Here is a 20950-nt window from a genome sequence, read left to right as displayed (position 1 = left end):
GCAGCAAAGCCCCCTGTAGAGGGAAATACTGGTCACGACAGCTGGGTGCCGACTTCCTGGCAGCCTGCCAGAAAGGGAAACTTGAGGCAAGTTCATCTCAGTGGGGTGGGTTGGCCGCTTCCACTTTCAGGTAGGAGCTGAGACCCGAAACCTTGAGAAAGTCAGTTCACTTCTCTGAACCTCCGTCTTCTCTGTAAAGTGGGGATGGTACCTGCTCCACCTACAGAACCTGAGGATAAAATGAGGAAGCAAAGGGATTCCAGTCAGGAGACGGGGAAAGGGTGAGGCTTTTTTCCTAGAGAGGCTTCCTTTTTGTCTTCCATAAGGGACACCCACCCAGGGACATCTCTGGATTGGCACATGACCCTCCCTTGCTGCATGGGAAGCTGGGAAATTGAGAATACTTTAGCTGTACACATTGCCCCTTGATAAAAATCAGGGTTCTGCCCTGACCAGTTTGGCCCAGTGGTTAGAGTGTCGGCCCACACACCAGAGCTGTGGGTTCAATTCCAATCAAGGGCAGGTACCTCGGTTGCGGTTTGGTCCCCAGCCCTGGTCAGGGTCGTGCGGGAGGCAACCAATCTATGTGTGACTTTCACATCATGTCTCTTACTCTCTCCTTCCCACTCTATCTGAAAATGGAAAAATATCTTCCAGTGAGGATTAAAAAAAAAAAAATCAGGGTTCTGATAGAATGAAAGGGGACTAGGAGACAAGGGTAGACATGCTACAACTAGGAGAGAGACCCGCCCAACTCGTCCTTCAAGGTAGGCTCGGTGGGGTAGGCAGCAAGACCCGAGTGTGGGTTTCAGCCAAGTCGCTGACCGAGTCTCACACAGGGGGAAACACTGGCTCAGGTGAGGGCAAACCTGATTGTCCCCAATTTACAGATGAGGAGCACTGAGCTTCAGATCTTTGCAAAGGCTCTCTATGACATCCCTCGAGTGGCCACTGAGAGCTCAGGGCAGGAGTGGACGCCACCTCCCCCTTTGGAGGACGTCTGCAGGGATGCAGATGCCCACCCAGGCCCTGCCTGCGCATCCCTGGAAACGCCTTGCCCCCATGTGCCCCAGGAAAGCCCTCCAACTGGACTAAGGAGCCCATGCACATTGCTGGAGCCCTTGCCAGGTGCAAGGCCCTCAGGTGGGCTGACCTCAAGCACATAGAGAGCACTTGTGGGACCTATCCATGCAGGGAACGTTCAGGAGCCCCCCCGAGTTAGCTACTCAGCCCAAGGCCCTGCTGTAGTCCAGTGATTGCGATGTGGGTGGAGGAGACAGACGCTCTGGGCTCCCTGGCCTGGGACTCTGGGGAGAGCAGGGCCTTGAGGAATAGCCTGGGGTCAACGAGTAGCAGGGCCTGCCCTCTGGCCGGCTCTCCTCATTGGCTACGTCATTCACCAAGTGCCTACTGAGCACTCAGGCATGGCAGCCTGTGCCAGGCTCTGGAAAGTGGAGATGGAGACCACCCACCCCTGCCCTGAGCTGGCGAGTCCATGGGGTCCACAGGCGGGGACATCAGTGTTCACAGCCTGGGTCAAAGGAGGACTCTCAGAAGCCCAGAGGGAAGTCCTTCAGTGAAGAATGTAAGGTGGACCTGCTGGCCAAACACGGACCAGCAAGGACGGAGAGGAAACCCTCCGTGCCACCGGTAGGACAGCAGCTATTTCACAAGTCATACTCACAAAGGGTAAGAATTAGCTCCAGGAATAGACTCGTTTTTGTTCGGGAACCCAGGTTCATGAGAAAAACTCAGGCTTTGTCATTTTGGAGACCAGAACCAGGGAGGGTGGCCCTGTTCCTTCTGGTTTATGTCAGGGTGCGAGGTGTTTCCCCTGACGGGGTTGTGATGGGCTCAGAGATGTTGGCAGTGGGCCCAGGGGCCATCGTTACCTCTGCACCAGTGTGTTGAGGGCCCAGTGGGGAGGAGGGGCCCTAATCCAGCCAGGTTACATCAGGGAAGACTCCCCAGAGGAGGTGGCGCCTGAGCTGAGGTTTGAAGAAGGAAGAGTGGGCGAAGGCACAGGCATTTGTTTCTCCTTTACCTGCAGCCTCTCCAGAGGCAACGGGTAAAAGCCTGCTGGTGGGGTGGCCTGTAGCCGGGAAGGCTGATGGGGGTGTCAGGCCCAGGTTTCCAAGGGTACGGGGGTGTGTGCTGGGGGAGCTGGGGCTCTGCCTGCCTCACACAGTCAGTGTGGACACTCGCGTGGACACTTGGTCCAGCCCACAGCCAGTGGCTCTCCAGCACCTCGTCCCCACACAGACCTGCAGGGCTCAGCAGCGTGGGCATCGCTGGGGCTGTCTGGGGTTCTGGCTTTCTGAGGGGTGATGACTCTGCTGCTAAAAGAGGGAAGAGAACGCGGACAAGTGAACCCCAGACAAGAAGAGTCCAGCGCTACCTGGAGGGAGGGGTCTCGGTCCCAGCCCCTTCTGTGGGGTCTCCAAGTCAAGCTCAAAGGCATTGTTTATACATTGACTTATTTACTAACTTACTGAGGCACTGGACTGAGAAATGAGAGCCACTTATCGCGGAAAGACTGACACACACAAAACAAACAAAACTCAAGGTTCTGTTCTGGCAAACTCTATAGTGGTTACTCTGGGTAGCCACAGAATCACCGGTGGTTCATAACGTCTTTGTTTATCTACATCTAAGGGATAGTATTTATTCCTTACAGCGGTTCTCAACCTGTGGGTCGCGACCCCTTTGAGGGCTGAACGACCCTTTCAGAGGGGTCACCTAAGACATAACAGTAGCAAAATTACAGTTATGCAGTAGCAACGAAAATAATTCCATGGTTTGGGGTCACCACACCATGAGGGACTGTATTAAAGGGTCGTGGCATTAGGAAGGTTGAGAACTACTGATTCCTTAATCACATGCAAATGTTTGAAATCACCTACAAGAGCTTTCTATTAGAAAATGTGCAAACAGCCTTGGGGTGACTCCGTTGGTTGGAGTGACGGCTTGTATTCCAGAAGGTGGCGGGTTCGATCCCCAGTCGGGGTGCGTGTAGGAGGCAGTTGATTGATGTTTCTCTCTCTCCCTCTCATTAATAAAAAATTTAAAAATGGAAATTTGCAAACACACATAAAAGTAGAGAGAAGAGAACAAAGAATTGCCGTGTGCCCATCACCCGGTTTCTATAGTTACCAACCTTCTGCCCTTCTTGTTTTGTCTGCCACCCTCATTTTGAGCAAAATCTGGGGGAATCTATGGCCTCCTTCTTGGAATAATGTTTTTAAATGCCTTAGACAAAACACGTAAGATTGTAAAGGAAACCTATCATGTATATGGTACAAACCTATTACACTGAAATATAGTGCTTAAAGTATTTTAAAATGTGTGACATAGTAATATATGAGTGTCTTTTCCAATACATTAAATTATAAGTTCTAACAGCAGGCCCGTAATCACTGTTATATGGAAGGGAGTCCAGTGAGTACAGCCAGCCCCCCGGGGGTGCAGATTCTCTAGCCCCTCCCTGATCTGGGAGGCAGTTTGGGACAGTGGACAGCACATGGGCTCTTGGTCAGACAAACTTTGTGATCTTATTTCCCTGATACTTCCTGGTTGTGTGGCCTTGAGTAAGTCACTTGACCTCTCTGAGCCTATTATTCATCAACAAAATCCTTCCAGTGATGATAAAATGAAATAACACATACAAAGCATGAACTTTGTCTGGGCTCAGTAAATGTGGGTTTCTCCCTCCGTCCCACCCTCCCCTCTAACCCATGAACTGTCTTGGAAAGGCTCAGAGACTGGACATGAACCCAAGGATCAGAGGAAGCGGCTGACTCGGGGACCGAAGTCAGAAAGTGAGGGGCTCCTCTGTCTTCTCCCTGAGCCTGGAGGTAGCTTGGAAGGCCCAAAGCCAGAGAACATCATCCTGGGCTCACCACCACCGCCTGCCCATCCTCCCTCACAGGGGGCGCTGTGGGGCCCTTCGCTTCACTCCAGCTGCTTCCAGCAGAGCCTCCCAGGTCAGGCCGGCCCTGTGACCTGTCTACCTGAGGGACGCAGCTCTGTACCCCACTGAGACCTCCACCTCTGGTCCCTAGAGGAAGCAAGTGGGGGCTGGGCTGCGGGGCTCTAAACCAGAAGTGAGGGGAGGTAACTGTGGGGGGGAGAGACGAGGGGGGTGTACCCCACGGAGGGTCTGTAGCTCCTGTCCTTTGCCAGGATCCCCCCTTTCCCAACAGGCGCCCCTGGGGGAGCGTGGAGCACTGGTCCTAGAGTCTAGAGCCCTAGGCTGTCACCCTGACCAGGAGGGTCAGCCCTCTCCAGAGACTTTGGGGGTCACTACCTTCGCCCAGACTCACCAGAAAAACCCGTTGTATCCATTCAGCAAACACTGAGTGCCCGCTGTGATTAGAGTCCTAAGGATGTAGAACAGACGCTGCCCTCCCTGTTGTTTAAACAAACTTGTAATAGAATTGGACACCGAGAACAGTGAGGAGCAGGAGAGGATGTCAGGAGAGGGCGGAGTGAGATGCCAGGCAGGTCTGGGAGCGGGGAGGAGGCCGACCTCAGAACAAGGGCGGGAGCTGAGCAGGAGTGAGCCTGCCGGCTGCGTGGGCGCCACAGGACAGAGCCACCAGGGAGAGTGTGGTTGGGTCAGAGTGGAGGGAATTGCTTTCTCCCTAAGATCCTGGCCACCCCCACTGAAGCCCCCACCCTTACCATCACCCAGGTACCCCCCTTCTGCCCTCTCTCCTTGCTTCTCTCCCTCCCCAGTCCCAGCCAGGGGGTCCTAGAAAACAAGACAGTGGGCTGAGGGGCTCAGGTCCCCAACACTGTCCAAATCCTTGTCCCAGGTCCAGGGAAAGGCTCAGAGAGGCTTAGTCCCCAGGAATCTGGTCAGAGTCCTAAGAGGGGGAGTAAAGAAAAGAGGGGGCCCTGAGAAATGAAGGAGCCTAGGTGCTGAGGTGGGTGGTGCAAAAGGGGCCAGGAGAGGGGGGAGGGCCCCCCTGAGGCCTGCAGGACACAGTAGGACTGTGTGTGTGCGCGTGGTGGGGGGAGTCTTACCTGTCCCCCGACCAGGACACCCTCTCTGTCCTGCTCCCCAGATGGATGCAGAGGCACTGACCCTCAGGGGCTGTTGCTCTGGGGTATCCTGTCCCAGGTGACTTTTTCCCAGGTCAGGCCAGGGGAGGTGGCCTGAGCTGGCTGTGTGCTACCTGCCCAAGGCTGGGCATCAGTGACTGTGCCCCAAGTTCATGGCTTTGGTGGGGTGTGTGCCTGTCTTCACAGCCTGCTGAGTCGCGTGCCTCTCTGTCTTCTCTCTGGTCCAGCAGGAGTTGGAGGGTACATACTGAGAGGGAGGGCAGGAGGCCTAGGGTGTGTGTTCTGTTGGCCTCTCGGGTCAGAGCAGCGGCAGTGGGATGGGAGGGGGACAGACTGACAGACACCACTGCAGAGGTGCCTGCTGGGTCTTCTGGGCTGTGGCAGACATCCGTCAGCTGGGCCAAAATTTAAAAAAAAATTTTTTTCCTTTATTGATTTCAAAGAGGAAGGAAGAGGGAGAGAGAAAGAAACATCGATGAGAGAGAACATCGATTAGCTGCCCCCTGCAGACCCCCCCTAGGGATTTGGCCCACAACCTGGGCATGTGCCCTGACCGGGAATGAAACCGGCAATCTCTCGGTGCATGGGTCAATCAATGCTCAACAACTGAGCCACACCAGCTGGGGCAAAATGTGTACTTGAAGAGTGACCCAGGGTGTGAGCCTTGGTTTCTCTGTCTGTAAAATGGGTCACTTTGCCCACTCTGCCTCTTTTGTGGGGTGACTGACCCTGCTGATGAGGGAGCTGGAGGGTGATGGTATGTGGGCTGGCACTGCCCTCTGGTGGCTTCAGCTGGAGTTGCTGGGTGCCAGTGCCTGGACTCAGATGGTACCATCAACTGGGAACCTGGAGGGTCCCCTTCATCTCTGTGTGTCTTCTCCATTTCCTTTCCTTCTTCTTTACACCAAACTTCCCGGGGACCTCAGGGCTGCTTTCTCATGAGCAGGGAAAATCCAGTTTAGCAAACAGGTATTGAGCAGGAATTGAATGGCCCTCTACTGTGTGTCCCATTCTGTGCCGGGTGTTGGAGCTCTGGAGCTGTGTAAGACGCTGTGAGGCTGTCCAGGAAGCTGGAGGCTGGAGGCTAGTGGGGACCATTCGGCAGAGCTTCCGCTTCATGAATGAGGGAACGCATGACACTTTCCCAGAGTGGGGGTCCCGTGTGGCTGGAGTGGAGGAGAATGCAGGGGGTGGCAGAGGTGCAGGTGGGTGAGGTGGGACCCTCACACAGGAAGAGGATGAATGTGGCACCAAAACACTGGACTCTCCCTGGCACGGTGACAGTAAAACTATGTCAGATCAGAAGAGGAGAGGCTGACAACTGACTTTCAACTCTTCTTGTGGAGGCTGGGGAGTCATCAATGTGTATCTCTGTGTTACTACTTTAAAAATGACTTTTTATTATGGAAAACTTAAAAAAATACACAAGAGAGGCAGAACAGTATTCTGATTCCCCTGTATCTACCCCTGGACTTCAACACGTATAATGAACTCATGGCCAAACGTGTTTCGTCACAGTTGTCCCTCGCCACTTCGCGCTTCGACGCGCGTGGCTTCACTCTATCAGGGTTTTCCAAATACAGCATAGGACTGGAGAAGACCGCGACAGAGCGAAGTGCGCACATCCGAGCGCGAAGTGGCGAGGGACGACTGTATGTAAAGGATCCTACTTCCCGGATATTCATTTATCGCGGTAGAGTCTGGAACGGATTAACCGCGATAAACAAGGGCTGACTGTACACCCCCATCTGCTTCCCTCTCCTGCGTTATTTTGAAGCAAATCTCAGATATCATTCACATACAAAAGTTCAGTATCTATCTCTAAATGATAAGGGCTCTTTTCAAAAGCGTGGGGACACCGGTAGGTGAGGAGATTAATAAACCGTGGTTCATGCAGATGATGGGATATTATTCAGTGCTAACAAGAAATAAGCCATCGAGCCACGAAAAGATGCGGAAGAACCTTAAATGCATATTACCAAGTGAAGGAATTCCGTCTGAAAAGGTTACATGTTATGTGATTTCCACTATATGACATTCTGCAAACAGCAAAACTATGAGATGGTAAAAAGGTCAGTGGTTGCCAGGGGTTGGGAGGAGGGAGGGATGAATGGATGGAACACAGAATTTTTAGGGCAATGAAGCTAATCTGTATTATACTATAATGCCAGATACATGTCATGATACACTTGTCCAAACCCATAGAATGCACACCACCAAGAGTGAACCCTCGTGTAAAGTATGGACTTAGGATGATAATGAAGTGTCAGTGTGGGGTCACTGGTTATAACACATGTACTGCTCTGGTGTGGGATATTGGTAGTGGGGGAGGCTGTGTAAGGGAGAAGTGGGAAGTCCAGGGGAACTCTATACTTTCTGCTAAATTTTGCTGTGAACCCAACTGCTCTAAAATATAAACTCTATTTAAAAAAAGAATAATATATATGGGCATGCTGACAATGCTCATTAGGTTTATTGTGATGATAGTTTCATAAGTCTCTATTTATATCAAAATATATCAATTGTACAATTAAAAAATGTATAGTTCTATCTCATAAATGTCAGTTGTACCTCAATAAGGCTGTTTAAAAAAAGGGGGGGGGATAAAGTATTGAGATATGCTACAACATGGCTGAACCTCGAAAACATGCTAAGTTATGCTAAGTGAAAGAGGCCAGACACAAAAGACCACATGTTATATAATTCCATTTATAGAAAATGTCTAGAACAGGCAAATCCATAGAGAAAGAAAGTGGATAAGTGGTTACCAGGGTCTAGGAGACAGGGGTCTAAGGTATTTTGTCATGGTGGCCTGAACGAACTAGGACTTGGTACCCAATGTATACAATAGGTACTCGGTCGATATTTGTCAGATGAATAAATGATCCCAGGTAGAAGGAAACATTCTTATCACAATGCTTCACTGGAGAGCCTGATGGACAGGGCTCTTGGACCCTCCTTCCTAGGCTGTGTCTCTTGTCCATGCTGCGTCATGGACACCTGGCCCCCAAGGCACCTTGTCAGCTGTTCCAGGTGTGGACTCTGGGCCCCTGTCCTGGGCTCAGGCTTGGTGGCTGTGGGGAAGGGGCTCCTGGAATTCTTAGGCTAGATAGGAGCCTGAGTGAGAGGATGGACTAGAGATAGACTCACTCGGATGGAGGGTGGGGGAGGAGAGTATGGCACTAGGAGACGATGAGGCCTCAACACTAGGAGGGCTGGAGAGGAGACACCAGAAATACTTAGGAGGTCAATTAAGCCAGACTTGATGACTGATTGGTATTGAAGAGAAGGGAATTGGGGCACCAAGAACCATCCTAAGGTTTTAAAAGAACCAGTGCCACAGCCATCTCTTCTTGGCCTGTAGGTTGCTCCAGTCCAAGGCAGAGAAATAGCCCCTGGGCTCCTCTGTCGCCCACAGTTCATTCAGGATTTATGGCAGACAACTCGGTAGGTATCGGTCTGGTGCTGTGCGCAGCGGGACACGCTCCCTGCGCCCAAGGAGTGCAGATCTGCCTTGGAGACAGACACACTTCGATGACTTCCGGCCATCGGATAAGGGATGCTCCAGGGCGGTGGGGGACGGCGTCGGGGGGGGGGGGGCTCTTCACTGGGAGAGGTCTCCGGGGAAAACGGGTGTTTGCTAGGGTGGAAAGAGGTGGGCAAAGTGAATGCGGGCTGGGGGGGGGGGGGGTAAAGGTCCAAGAAAAGCAATAAGGCGAATTGAGAAAAAAGAAAGAGGGCTGTCGCGTGGCTGGAACACTAATGTGTGAGCGCGAAGATTAGTGTGTGACGCGCCAGACTGGGCAGCGCGTGGAGACCGTCCTGGAGTTTGGGGTGATCTTCCACCCATCAGGGAAAGACACAATGTTGGCCTAACTCACAGGCCAACTCCAGGGAAGGCAGCCGAGACCCCCGCGAGAGTGGAGGGAGAGGGTGCCCCCAGTTAAGAATCTCCGAGTCCCCGAGAAGCCGCTGTGGCTTTGGGCAGAACCATTCTCCAGAGGTGGAGAGAGGAGAAACCCTGCATTCAGGACCAAGCCCACGGAACCAGCTGGAACCTCCGCTCGAGTCTTCCTGCTCTTCTCTTATACTTTCCTCTCTGTTCCGCCACCATTTGTTCGCCCCCGGGCCACCCCCGGGCCTGGGCACAACTAGTTGCTTCCCGACCGCCCCCTCCCGCGTGTGGTCCAGCCCCGCGGGCGCCTGGCCAGGCGCAGGTTATAAAGGCCGAGCTGCAGCAGCCGAGTGCGGACCCAAGATGCGCCGGAAGGATTCTGGGCAGGGATGCGCCGGGGATCTGCCGGGGCCCGGGCCCGGGGATCCCCCAGCGATCATCCCTGCACCCCCTTCCGCAGCCAGTCCTGCTCCAGAGCCCTCCGCGGAGCCTGAACCCGTTTCAGGGCAGGCCCCCGCGGCTGGACAGGAAGCAGGATCCGGATCCCGATCCGTCTCGGGACCCCCAGCCGGAGCTTGCCCGGCCTCTGAGGCTGGATCAGAGGCGGGATCCCAACGACCGTCCTCATTCTCGGCCGTCCAGGGGAATGCCCAGCCTGTGCCCAGCAACTGCGACACGCCGAGGACCCGCTTCATCGTCCCAGGACCTTTTGGTCCCCGGGCCACTGCCCTGGCGACTGGACAGGCAGCATACATCTGGAAGACGCCGGCTGCCCCCAAGCGAGTTGCCTTGATTCGGGAGCTGGAGGAAGGTAAACCAGGTCCCCGGACCCCGAAGCGGATGGAACTAGGGCAGTACCAGGGAGAAAGGGGCGTCGTTGGGTCCAGGCGCTCCGCCCCCTCTGGTACTCAGTCCCACGCCTCCACCCACCCACCCACGCGATGTCACTGCCTGCAGCGCTGTCTGGTTGTCTCTTCCCACCTCCTCTCCCTCTCTCGGTCGCGATTTCCGTGGGTGGATCAGGTTCCGGGGCCCGCGCACCCTCCCCTCCCCTCCCCTCCCCTCTGAGCGCCTGTTGCTGCAGCGGATCTGCGCACTCTCATGCCCACCTACCTTCCCGGTTACCGCAGTGCCAGGAGAGGGGCGGGGGGCTGCGGGAGGTTGCTGCCTGGCGCACTCTGAGCCTGCGCTGGCCGGCAGAGGGGGAGGGTTTGCCAATCTCTTGGCTGCGGGGGGTGAAGGTGCGGCTCTCCCCCACCTCTCCCCAGCCCGGGGGTGGGCGGGGCCTCAGGCAGAATCTGCCCCTGCTTTTCTCTCGCATCCTTCTCTGGGTCTCGGGAGATCTCTGGATTGGGTCTCGGGGATCTCCGGATTGGGTCTCGGGAGATCTCTGGATTGGGTCTCGGGGCATCTCTGGATTGGGTCTCGGGGGATCTCTGGATTGGGTCTAGAGGCTCAGGTTCCCCAGAGAAGTCTCTTTCCCTCTCCTCCACGCGCACGCAACAGGTGCAGGGGTGACTGCGTCTGTTTTTCTGACCCACGAGACTCCAGCGAGCCAGCCAAGGCTGCCCTCCGGGTAGGGGGATGAGTCAGTCTGCTACTGTACTTCCCATAGCTGCTTCCATTCTCCTAGGGCCAGGGACCCAGGCGTCCTGAGAGCCCACTTGAGCCTGGAGGACTGTGATCGCATTACCTCCGTCGGGCCCTTCCAGAAAAAAAAAAAAAAAAAAAGAATCCAGTTGGTCCTGGGAGCAGGGAAGGGAGTACTGAGTACTGGGGGAATGGAGAGGATAATGGGGGCAGGAAGGGAGCTCCGTCTTCTCCCTTGTTGCTAACTAACCCTTGTTGAAGGAGCACTGGGATGGGGCAAGAAACATGGGTGCAGGGTAGCTTATGCCCCCTTTTCCCTGACTCAGTTGTTCCACCTTCTCTTGCAGCATCGCGTCCTGATAGACCCCTGTCAGTCAAGAAGATCACCCAAGAAGATATCAAAGTGATGTTAAATTTGCTAGAGGAGGTGTGCTGCCTTCCCTACCCCTGCTGGCTGCCCAGGCCTTTGCCAGGCTCCTGTTTTAATTCTGTCCTGTAGGGGTGGGAGTCCGGTCTGTTTCCTGTCTCTGGGGGCCAGGCTGGGAGCCCCTCTTGTGAATGGCAAGGTGTTCAGGCTGGAGGAGCTCTCGGAGCCCGCTGGTCTGATCTGCTCTTTTCCCGTAAGGGGAACCTGAGTCGGCCCGCAGGGGGTGAATGGCGGAGTCCCGTCTAGTACTCTGGAGAACTGGAGGATGGGGAGGGTTCCCTAGTGGCCCAGCTTCCCTCTGGCCCTGTGTGCTCCCTAGCTTCTCCCACCTGTCTGGGAGATCCCAGGAACCAGGACTGTATTTCCCACGGATGGGGTCCCTCTGCAGAGAGAGCGGGACCTGAGTGCAGCAGCTCGCATAGGCCAGTCCCTGGTGAAACAGAACAGTGTTCTGGTGGAGAAGAACAGCAAGCTGGAAACCATGCTGGGCGCAGCCAGGGAGGAGGTAACTGGGCAGGGAGGAGGGGTCAGGGGTGTGCCCTCTCAGGCCTACCTCCATCCCCTTGTGCTCGGACCTGCACCTGCCCCTGCCCAGACCCAGCCTGACCCAGGGCTCCTCTCCCTCTGCCAGATTTTACACCTTAGACACCAGGTGTCCTTGCGGGATGACCTCCTTCAGCTCTACTCAGACTCTGATGATGAGGAGGAGGAGGAGGAGGAGGAGAGGGAGGAAGGTGAGGAAGAAGAAGAGGAAGAGGAAGAAGAAAAGGAGCAGCAGCATGATCATCCTCATGAAGCCCCTGAGCAGTGAGTGTCCTGCCTTTGCACCTGCACGAACGCATGTGGACGGGCACTGTACCTGCCAGCAGGGTTGCTGGGGCGGAGACTGCCACACTCACCCTTGGCAGCACCCTGACTCCCATCACTCCCTCCCTAGGACACCTCTGACCCAGCCTGAGCTGCTGCACCACTGCCCACAGCTCAAAGCCCTGCAGGAGCAGCTGAGGCTGCTGGAGGAGGAGAACGCGCAGCTGAGAGAGGAGGTGAGGATGAGGGAAGAGGGCTAGCCTGTGGGCAGGAGGTGTTGACTCCCCTGCCCCTTCCTCTCTCCCTCCCTCCAGGCCTCTCAACTCGATACCCTTGAGGAGGAGGAGCAGATGCTCATTCTGGAATGTGTGGAGCAGTTTTGTACGTGAAGTTGTAACTTGGGGTCGGGCCCGTTTCATGGAGCAGAGGGCAAGCCTCAGGATTCTGAGACCTGAGTTCGAGTCCCAGTTCTGGCACTTCCTAGCTGTGTAAACTTGGACACGTTCCTTGACCTTTCTGAACTTTCATCTTTAGAATGGTTAAAATCTCAGCCCTGCTGACCTCTCCAGGGGTTACAGCTGAGGAAATGCTTTGTGCATCCTGTGAAGGGCTATGCAGAGGCTGTGGTCTCCTCTAAGCCAGTGTCCTTGAGTTATTTGGGGGGAGGAGGGGGAGGCGAATCGGGGAAGTGGGGAGCTGCGAGCCTGCAGAGACACAGAGACCAGGCCCTGAGGCTGAGGCAGGTCCCAGTTCTTCCTCAGACAGTGGCTTTGACAGCACCGTGTGCATACGAAGGTGAATGAGGCAGTTTGTCTCTGAAGAGCTCAAGTCTGGCTGGTGAGGTGCACAATCAAGGTGGCAACAGCTGTACCCCTCACCTCCAACCTCGCCTTTCTTCCCTCGGGTTCCCCACATCCCTAAATGGCCTCACTGGTCCCCAGGCCCCTAGGAACCAGGCCCCACATTCTGGTGCTTCTCCCTCCGAGGAAAGGCTGAAGTCTCTTTCTTCCTCCCTACCCCAGCTGCTTCTAGCCCAGGTCACCTCTTAACTGGTCTTCCTGCTTCCAGTCCTGTCCCCAGAGCCTCTGCACACAGTCCCAATGAGCTTTCTAAACCAAGTTGGACTTTGTCACTCCTCTTCCTAAAACCCCCAAGTAACTTCCCGTTGGCCAAAGGATAAAGCCCAACCTCCCTACCTGGCCTTTGAGACCTGGGTGTCTGCTGCCCGCGGCCTCAGCCGCTCCCTGCCAGTGTCTTGTGCTGGCCTCTGGGCCTCCCCACACCCTTCCTGGGCCACATTGTCCCTCTGCCTGGTGGAGCCCTGTTAGCCCTGTGGACGTCTTTGCTTCAAAGGTTTGGGAGCAGGGCTGGGCTGGGTGCCACAGCTGACCCTGGACGTGTCGTTGACACTTGCTCCATCAGCCAGTAGTGCTCACCATTGTGGTTTCTGTTTCTAGCCGTCTCCCCACCAGACTTGAGCTCAGTGTGGGCTGGGACCAGGCCGTGTTGACTGCTCACCCAATGCCCTGCTCCATGTCAGTCAATACATGTTTATTGGAAAGAAGACCTGAGTTAGGAATGCCACCCTGGCGGACCCAAGGGCACTCTGCAGGAGCTTAGGGTGAGATAGACAGAGGCCTCCGGGAGGACCGAACTGGTCCCTGGAGGCCAGGGGAGCCGGGGGCTGACCTCCCCTCTCCACTCCTCTCCAGCGGAGGCCAGCCAGCAGATGGCTGAGCTGTCGGAAGTGCTGGTGCTCAGGATGGAGAACTATGACCAGCAGCAGAAGGAGGTCACTCAGCTGCGCACCCAGGTCACGAACCTGCAACACCGCTGCCAGCTGGTGCGTCGGGGTGTGTGGGGCTCCCTCCTGGTCTCATGGCCCCAGAGGACCCAAGGCACCTTTTCCCTGCCCCTACCTCCTGGATCTCAGCTCAGCCAGGCCCCAGGTCAGAGACAGTGGGAGGAAATCTCAGAGAGGCCCCCATCCTGCCCCTCATCTCAAGAAAGGGCCCAAAGTGTTCCAGGAATTAGGCCACATGACTCCACCCCCTTATTTGGCGGTACTCCATGTGACTTGCGATTTAAAGGACTCACTGAGGTGCCTGGGGAGACTTGCTGGATGCAGAGGGTGCGTGGCAGTGGGGGGCTTAGGGTGGGGCTCACCCATCTTGGGTTCTTTCAGTATGGAGCTGAGACTGCGAAGTTGCAGCGGCAGCTGGCTTTGGAGAAAGAAATCCAGCTGCAGCTCCAGGACGAGGTGAGGCTCCCCTGGGCTCCGGCCTGGTCCTTAAAAGCCCCGGCCCTGACTCTCCTGAGCGGACCAGCTCCTTGCTGCAGGGATGGATCTGTATTCCTCTGGCCCTCAGTGTCGGGCACTGGGCCTGGCAGGTGCCGTACAGTTGGAGACTGAGTGGAGTGGGATCCAGAGACCTGCCCAGGGTCCCCCTGCATGTCATGTGGGTCTAGAGTCTGGGCCCCTGGGAGGCAGTGTGCTGGGTGTGCCTGGGTCCTAACAGAGCCCCGGGTTCCAGCTGCAGGACCTTTGGGAGAAGTACATGGAGGGCGAGGGCCTGCTACCTGAGGACCGGGAGGACGCGGAGACACGGTACCGGCATGCGCCAGGGACCACGGGCACTGTCACTCACTATACGTACACTGTACCTCTGGTGAGGACCCTCTACCCATGATCTTTTTACCTGTGTCCCCTGTGTCTTAGCCCTGCTGGGTGATTTCTATCCTCAGTCCCTTTCTGTGCCTGGAAGTACGGGTGGGGTTCAGTGGGGGCCCTCTGATAATGTGTCCCCTCCACTGCAGGAGGCAATTCCTGATTTTCAGGAGTCCCTGGCTAAGGAGCTCAGGAAGGCTATGAAGAACATTATCTCAGACCCTATCTTTTTTGTGGAAAGGTAGGCTGCCGGGCCCCCAGACCCTTGCTGAGCCACAGTCTTGCCTTTCTGGTAGTGGGAGAGGTTTGCCCTCCTGTCCGACTTCCTTCCTGGCGATACCCCTGCTCCTGCCTCCTTCCGCCCTTGTTTGCTGTCCAGCCCCTCCCACTCACCGCCCTTTTCTCTCTCCACGAGGTCTGGATCTGGCTTCTTATTTCTCCCTGGGATTTTGTTTGCATGACGGGGCCCCAGGGACTTTGCCATTTTAGCTTGCGTTGCCTTGGGACAGTGATGGCCCTTCTCTCTGTTGAAAGAATTATGAAATGAACTCAGAGGAGGCTTTAAACCTGGGGTAAGCCTGCCAGGGGCTCCCCCACCACCTTCCCTCACCGTTCAGCAGCCAGACAGCCACCCAGGCTGGTTCTGCGACCCTACAGCCCTGCAAGGGCCGCCATCTCTGCTGAGCGGAAAGTTGTCCTGGGCAGGAGCTGCTTCCCTGTACTTCAGTCTTGCCCCGTAGCTGGCCATCTGATTTAAGGCAGCTCCACGTGGAGACCAGAGTCTTCCCTTTACCTGACCAGGGGCTGAGAGACAAATGAGCACTGGTCTAGGAGCTGGGAACACCTGGAACGGAGTTTTGATCCCTTTACTGACTGTGTGTCCTTGGGCAAGTCACTTGACCTGTCTGAGCCTTACTGAAATGGATTTGTTCCTATAGCAGCTGACTGGGGGATGGGTTGTGAAGGTTAAGTAATGACAGGGGGCAGAGGCAGTATTATCCCTGTTTTCTCTGCTGAGCGGCAGGGGGGCGGTGCTAAGGGAAGGTGGAGGCTACGCAGTGTTAGGGACCACCCTTCCTCCCTTCTGGGCTAGGTGTTTGAAGCCTTCAGGCTGGCACCCAGCTCCCCTGCCCTCTGGCTGGGACAGAACTGTGTTGTGGTTCTGGGTATGTGTGTAGACCGGGCGAGGGTAGATTGCTCCCCCGCCCCCATGGCTGGAGAGGTGGGGGGCGTGGGAGGGCGAGGTGGGGGCTCTGGCTGGGGCTGGCTTTCGGGGCTCGGAAAGAGGTTCCCATCTCCCTACCCAGGTATGAGATGCAGAGCGATGAGGACCAGGAGCAAGAAGAGGGGTCTGAGTCTGAGGAGGGATCCCTGCTGGCAGAGGATTTCATGCCTGGGGAGGAGCGGGGCGCCACAGAAGAGGCAGCGCCAGCCGAGGGGGGGGCGACGGAAGAGGCCGAGGAGGCCGAGGCCTGGGAGGAGGTGGAGCCGGAACTGGACGAGGCCGCTCCGACGAATGCGACCTCAGCCCCGGAGGCCAGGAGCTCGGGCCCCTCGAACCTGGACATGAAGTATGTCCTGCAGCAACTGGCCAACTGGCAGGATGCCAATTACCGGCGGCGGCTGAGGCAGAGGATGTTCCAGAAAGGTGAGTGCTCCCATGGGGGCCTCCCTCCAGCCAGCCGAACATGCTGCAGACCGTCAAGCCGATAAGGGGAGGGTAGGTGAGCCCCCCAAGTGCTCACTTACCCCGGCCCAGCCCCACCCAGTGTGCTGATTTGCATGGACTTCGTACATTATTTGCATAGCACCTCAAGCCCCCCTCAGCTGGAACTGTGGCCCCAATGCTCATTGACATGGAATTTGCATAGGATTCCAGATCTCTACCCTCTTTTCTCCTGGGGGATGGGCTGGGGGTCAGGGCCCAGACTGCAGCTCCCCACTGCGCCTCAGCTTCCTGTCTCTGCCCACCCCCTTCCCCTGTCCCCCACCCCGCCTCCCCCATCCCCAAGGCTCCCCGACCCTGCAGCAGTGGCAGCAGCAGGCCAAAACAAACATGGGGGGCGGGATCGAGGAGCAGCAGCCCAGGCTGCGGACCCAGGACTTTCGGAGGCTGGAGGAGGACAGGGCCAACCACCCTCCCATGGCCTGGGAGGAAGAGGGGCCTTCTGGGGCCACCCAGGCCACTGGGACAAAGGGCCGCAGTCGGACCGGTCCCCTGGGTGAGTCTGAAGGTGGGCTAGGGTTTCCTACAGGGTGGTGGGCGGGTCAGGGTCTCCTGTCCCCAGCTAGAAACCCCAGAGGTTGGAGACCTGTGCGTGCTGAGTGCTGGCTGAATGTAGGCTCTGTGAGTCCTGCCTTCAGGGAGCTCACGGAGACACCAGAGATGATTTATCGACACATTACCTTCTTTAATCTTCGCACCCCTGTGGGTAGGAATTATCATCTCCATTTATTGGGTGAAGAAATTGAGGTTCAGAGAGCAAAAGGAACTCACTCAAGGTGACAGAGCTAGAGTGGAGCTGAGCCCGATCTCTTCACTGTTATGCCATCCCTCCCCTTGGACCCTGTCTGGTTGCCTGCCTGGCCTGCTGGGCCAGCCACGACATTCACAACCTGTTGGCAGCCCCGCCATTATTTCCGGCCTGTCCCCACTCAGACGGCCCTTTGCTCACCCCTGGGTGACCTCGTCAGGGTCACCATGTAAGGTTGTACACTGAATGGTGACCTCTGTGGCTGGGCAACCTGCGTTACTATCAGTGGTGGCTTTCTTTTCTGCTGTGGCTGACTGGGCCCCGCCTCTGCCCACGGCCCAGGCTAGGCCTGTGGTCCTCAGGCCCCCAGTTCACATCCACCCCCTTCTCTTCCAGGCTTTGCTGTTTTCCAGCAGCCTGCAGAGGCCCCACAGACAGCCTGAAGCCCCTCCTTCCGCTGCCTGGCCAAGTCCCAACCCCCCCAGACCCTCCTTCCCATCCTCCGAAACAGGACTCCCTGTCTGCTACCAGCCCCCCCTCCGTCCTGATGAACCTGGGCCGTAGTGTCAGGGCCCAAGCCTCGACCCTCTTCTGGGACAGGCTGAAGGAACCCCGGCCCTCCTTCTGCAGCTGGTGTAAAAGCTGTGGCTGCTGGGCCTGGGTCACATGGTGGCCCCAGGGGCGGAAGAAGCCCAGGGGGAGGCCCACTAGCTACCAGACCCAGCTGTGAGCTGGGGGCAGGCTGCCGCCCTGGGAGCAGGCAGTTGTTCTCAGTACCCTCCCAGCAACATGTGCTTCGTTCCTTGCCACCCCCCCAAGTTAAAGATGGCTCCTGAGTCCTTGTTGACTTTTATGGACTCCTGTTCTTGGCCCTTTCTTTTCAGTCCCTAATTCCTGTTTGTAATTGGAGTGTTTCTATGTGTGGGTGAGGAGTCCCTCTGCCCAGTGGTGTGCCTTCCCCTCGCCTCCCTGCCTTGGCCTGTGAGTGTCTAGGCTCCTGCCCAAGGCCTGGCCACTCTCTCCCGCTGTCCTCCCCTCAGTGCCCCTGATTCCTCCTTCCAGATGTTCTCCCGTTTCCCATCCTTTACTCATAAACATCTGGAGTCAAGGGCTCAGGACCCCAACCGGTGCCTGCCCTGCTCCCTGCAGAGCTTCTCAGTCTCCTGTAGCTGGTCAGCCTGTGTGTGTGCTGGTGCAGGAAATAAAGTACCTGTGTGCTACCTGGCCTAGTCTCCAAGCCTCTTTCTCAGGGAGCGTGCGTGTGTGCGTGTGTGCGTGCATGTACGTGCATGTGTGCGTGAATGCACTTTTGTGGGGCAAAGTTGTGGAGAGAGGATGTGCTCTGATATCGATTGATGGGCCAAGAACTTTCAGTAAACACATTACTTAATCATATCAACAACCCCTGTGGGGTGGTGGTTGTCAGATGAAACAGGCCCAGGCAGGTTAAGTGACCCTCCCTCCCAAGGCTCTAACAGCTGGTTGTGGAGCTAGGATTTGAACACGAGCCTTCGGGCATCCAGAGCCCATGCTTGCAGGCTCCTCCTGGATCCTTCCTGCTCCAGGGACTCTGACCCAGTGCTCGGCTGGGAAGGGTGAAGCAGGGGAGAGAGTCACTCATTGTCTTAAGTGGAGGCCCCCCAGAGGCAGACCTGGAACAAGGTTTGAAAACAAGTAGTGTGTTTGGAAGATGATCCCAGGAAGCGCTCTTGGGGGCAGTGGGGACTTGAGAATAGAAGGAAGCTAATAGAAGGGAGTTTTAGGCAACCAAGGCACAGTCCTACTGGGGACTCTGGGAGGTAGTGTGTGTTTTGCAACTCAAAGTGTGGTCCATGGACCAGCATCATTGACATCTCCTGGGAGTTTATCAGAAATACAGAGTCTCAGGTCCCACCCCACACCTATAGAGTGAGAATCTGCATGTTAACATGGTCCGGGGCAATGCACATGCGTGTTCAAGTTGGAGACACCAAAATAAAACCCATCTCAGTTATCCTACCCAAGTGATGGGGAAACTGGGCAACTCTCATTCATCATTGGCTAAGGCTGTTCCTGGGGGCATTAACTCTCTGGCGCTCTGGCCTCCCCATACATGGACTTAGGAAAAGTCCCCTGGCAGAGAGTAACTGTGTGTGTAGCAGAACATGGTCAGCACATGCCAGAATGATGAGCACCAAGGAAATGGGTAGGGTGCCATGTGTCTGCTACAGTCCACCCCTTGTACCAATCAGATGCACTTAAGTTCCACTGTGGAGTTCACTCTGCCTGGCATTGCTTCTTTAAGAGGCGGCTGGTCTGGAGGGCAAATGGAATAAGCTGGGATCCTCACTGTTGCATTCAGTCCTAATGCCCTAAATGCTACTGCTCATCTTTGTCCTCTTCAACTCTTCCCATAGTCCCCTCATCCCTGGCCAGCTGGTCCGGGTTGCCTTCCCGGTGAAATAACATAGACCTTCATTCCTGAGAAGTCTGAACCCTTGGTCACCATGCCCTTGTCATGCCATTGCTGCTGCAACTTCCTGTTTATGGTTCTCACCAGGCAGGAAGCCCCGAGAAGCACCCCAGTGACACCCCATTCCAAACCCTGAACACTCCTTCCTTCTCCCATTGAGGAAGCGATTAGCTCCTCATGCTAATCAGGGCCAATAACCTCTGATAGTGATTGACTTTTCTTTGTTGCTGGTCTAATGGCACAAGGACCCAAAAGTGGCCATGCAGCAGCGGCACCTTAGGGCTTAGGGGACTCGAGTGTATTCGCTGGTGGAAGCGCTCCGCCCAGGAACCAGGGTTTCTAGTCTAGAAGTGTCTAGAATTGAGGGGACAGGAAGCACAGATTCCTGAGGTGGCCCCAGCAGTGATGGTAATAGGGGCCACTTCCACTCTACCCCTTGGTTCCGGGCCTCTGTGTTCTGGGTGTTGGGGACACAGCACTGTGTAATAACCACTGGTTCACAGTATATGCTGCGTCCCAACCCCCAAGGTGCATCCCTGCACTGGTGCCCTAGCTGCACATTTTATTTTAATTAATTACTTTTTTTAAAAAGCTTTTAATTTTGGTGAACTCTGATTTATCAGTTTTTAAAATTGATTTGAGAGAGATAGAGAGAGACATTGATTTGTTCCACTTATTTATGCATTTATTGGTTGCTTCTTGTATGTGCCCTGACCAGGGAACAAACCCACAACCTTGGCGTATTGGGATGATGCTCTAACCAACTGATTAGCCACACATTTTAATCCCGATTTTCTATCAGGCTGCAATTTCTGAGTAACAGGGTATATGGTCGGACAAGAGGATCCTAAGGTCATGTGCTCATTGCTACACCTCTTTCACTATAAAGGAGGTCCCTTGTCTGAGGTCATTTTTTTTTTTTTTTATCCTCACCCAAGGACATTTTCTTCGATATTTTGTTCAAATATCGTGGGAGGGAGGGAGAGAGGAAGGGAGGGAGAGAGAGAGAGAGAAACATTGACGTGAAAGGGACACATTGAGTGGTTGCCACCTGCACGACCCAACCAGGGCTGGAAACAAACTGCAACCAAGGTACGTGCCCTTAGCGGGAATCGAACCCGGATCTCTCTGGACCGCAGGCTGACGCTCTAACCGCTGAGTCAAATTGGCCAGGGCATGTTTTTTATTTTTGAGGGCGAATGCAGTCCTCCACTACCACAAATTACGCAGTTGAGTTTCCCACATTTGGGGAAATCGCAGGGGTCAGCACATCCAGAGTTGAGGTCATGTTTTATGAGATCTTGTGATGGCAAGTCATAAGCTATAAACCTTGGATGCTCCGTAGTTCTGTAGTGCTGGTGGAGGCACTGTGGGCAGGAAGGCGAACTCATACTTAGAACATGTATCAGTCCCCACAAGGATGGTTGAAAGCCCCTTGTAGGATGGAAGGCATCTGGTGTAATAAATTTACCAACAAGTGGCTTGTTGGTCTTGAGGTGTGATCATGCACCAAGGGCTCAGAGTCGGTCTCTGCTGCTGATGTGTCAGGTATTCAGCAGAGGTAGCAGTT

The 20950-nt window shown here is 55.4% G+C and overlaps 1 protein-coding gene across 1 annotated transcript; it reads left to right on the top strand.

Annotated features, from left to right (window-relative positions):
* Window positions 1-10420: 10420 nt before the first annotated feature.
* HAP1 (huntingtin associated protein 1) lies at window positions 10421-17436 on the top strand. The gene is made up of 13 exons (XM_036268610.1): window positions 10421-10538; window positions 10900-10979; window positions 11368-11484; window positions 11611-11786; window positions 11917-12022; window positions 12101-12167; window positions 13499-13629; window positions 13972-14046; window positions 14321-14455; window positions 14604-14695; window positions 15762-16102; window positions 16467-16676; window positions 17325-17436. Exons 2-13 carry the CDS (start codon window positions 10959-10961, stop codon window positions 17369-17371), a joined length of 1518 nt encoding a protein of 505 aa, XP_036124503.1. The 5' UTR covers window positions 10421-10538; window positions 10900-10958; the 3' UTR covers window positions 17372-17436.
* Window positions 17437-20950: the final 3514 nt, after the last annotated feature.

Source organism: Molossus molossus, unplaced genomic scaffold (genome assembly GCF_014108415.1).
Source record: "Molossus molossus isolate mMolMol1 unplaced genomic scaffold, mMolMol1.p scaffold_m16_p_19, whole genome shotgun sequence".
Taxonomy (NCBI): domain Eukaryota; kingdom Metazoa; phylum Chordata; class Mammalia; order Chiroptera; family Molossidae; genus Molossus; species Molossus molossus.
Note: the sequence above shows the minus strand (reverse complement) of the source record. Positions and strands in the feature narration are given on the sequence as shown.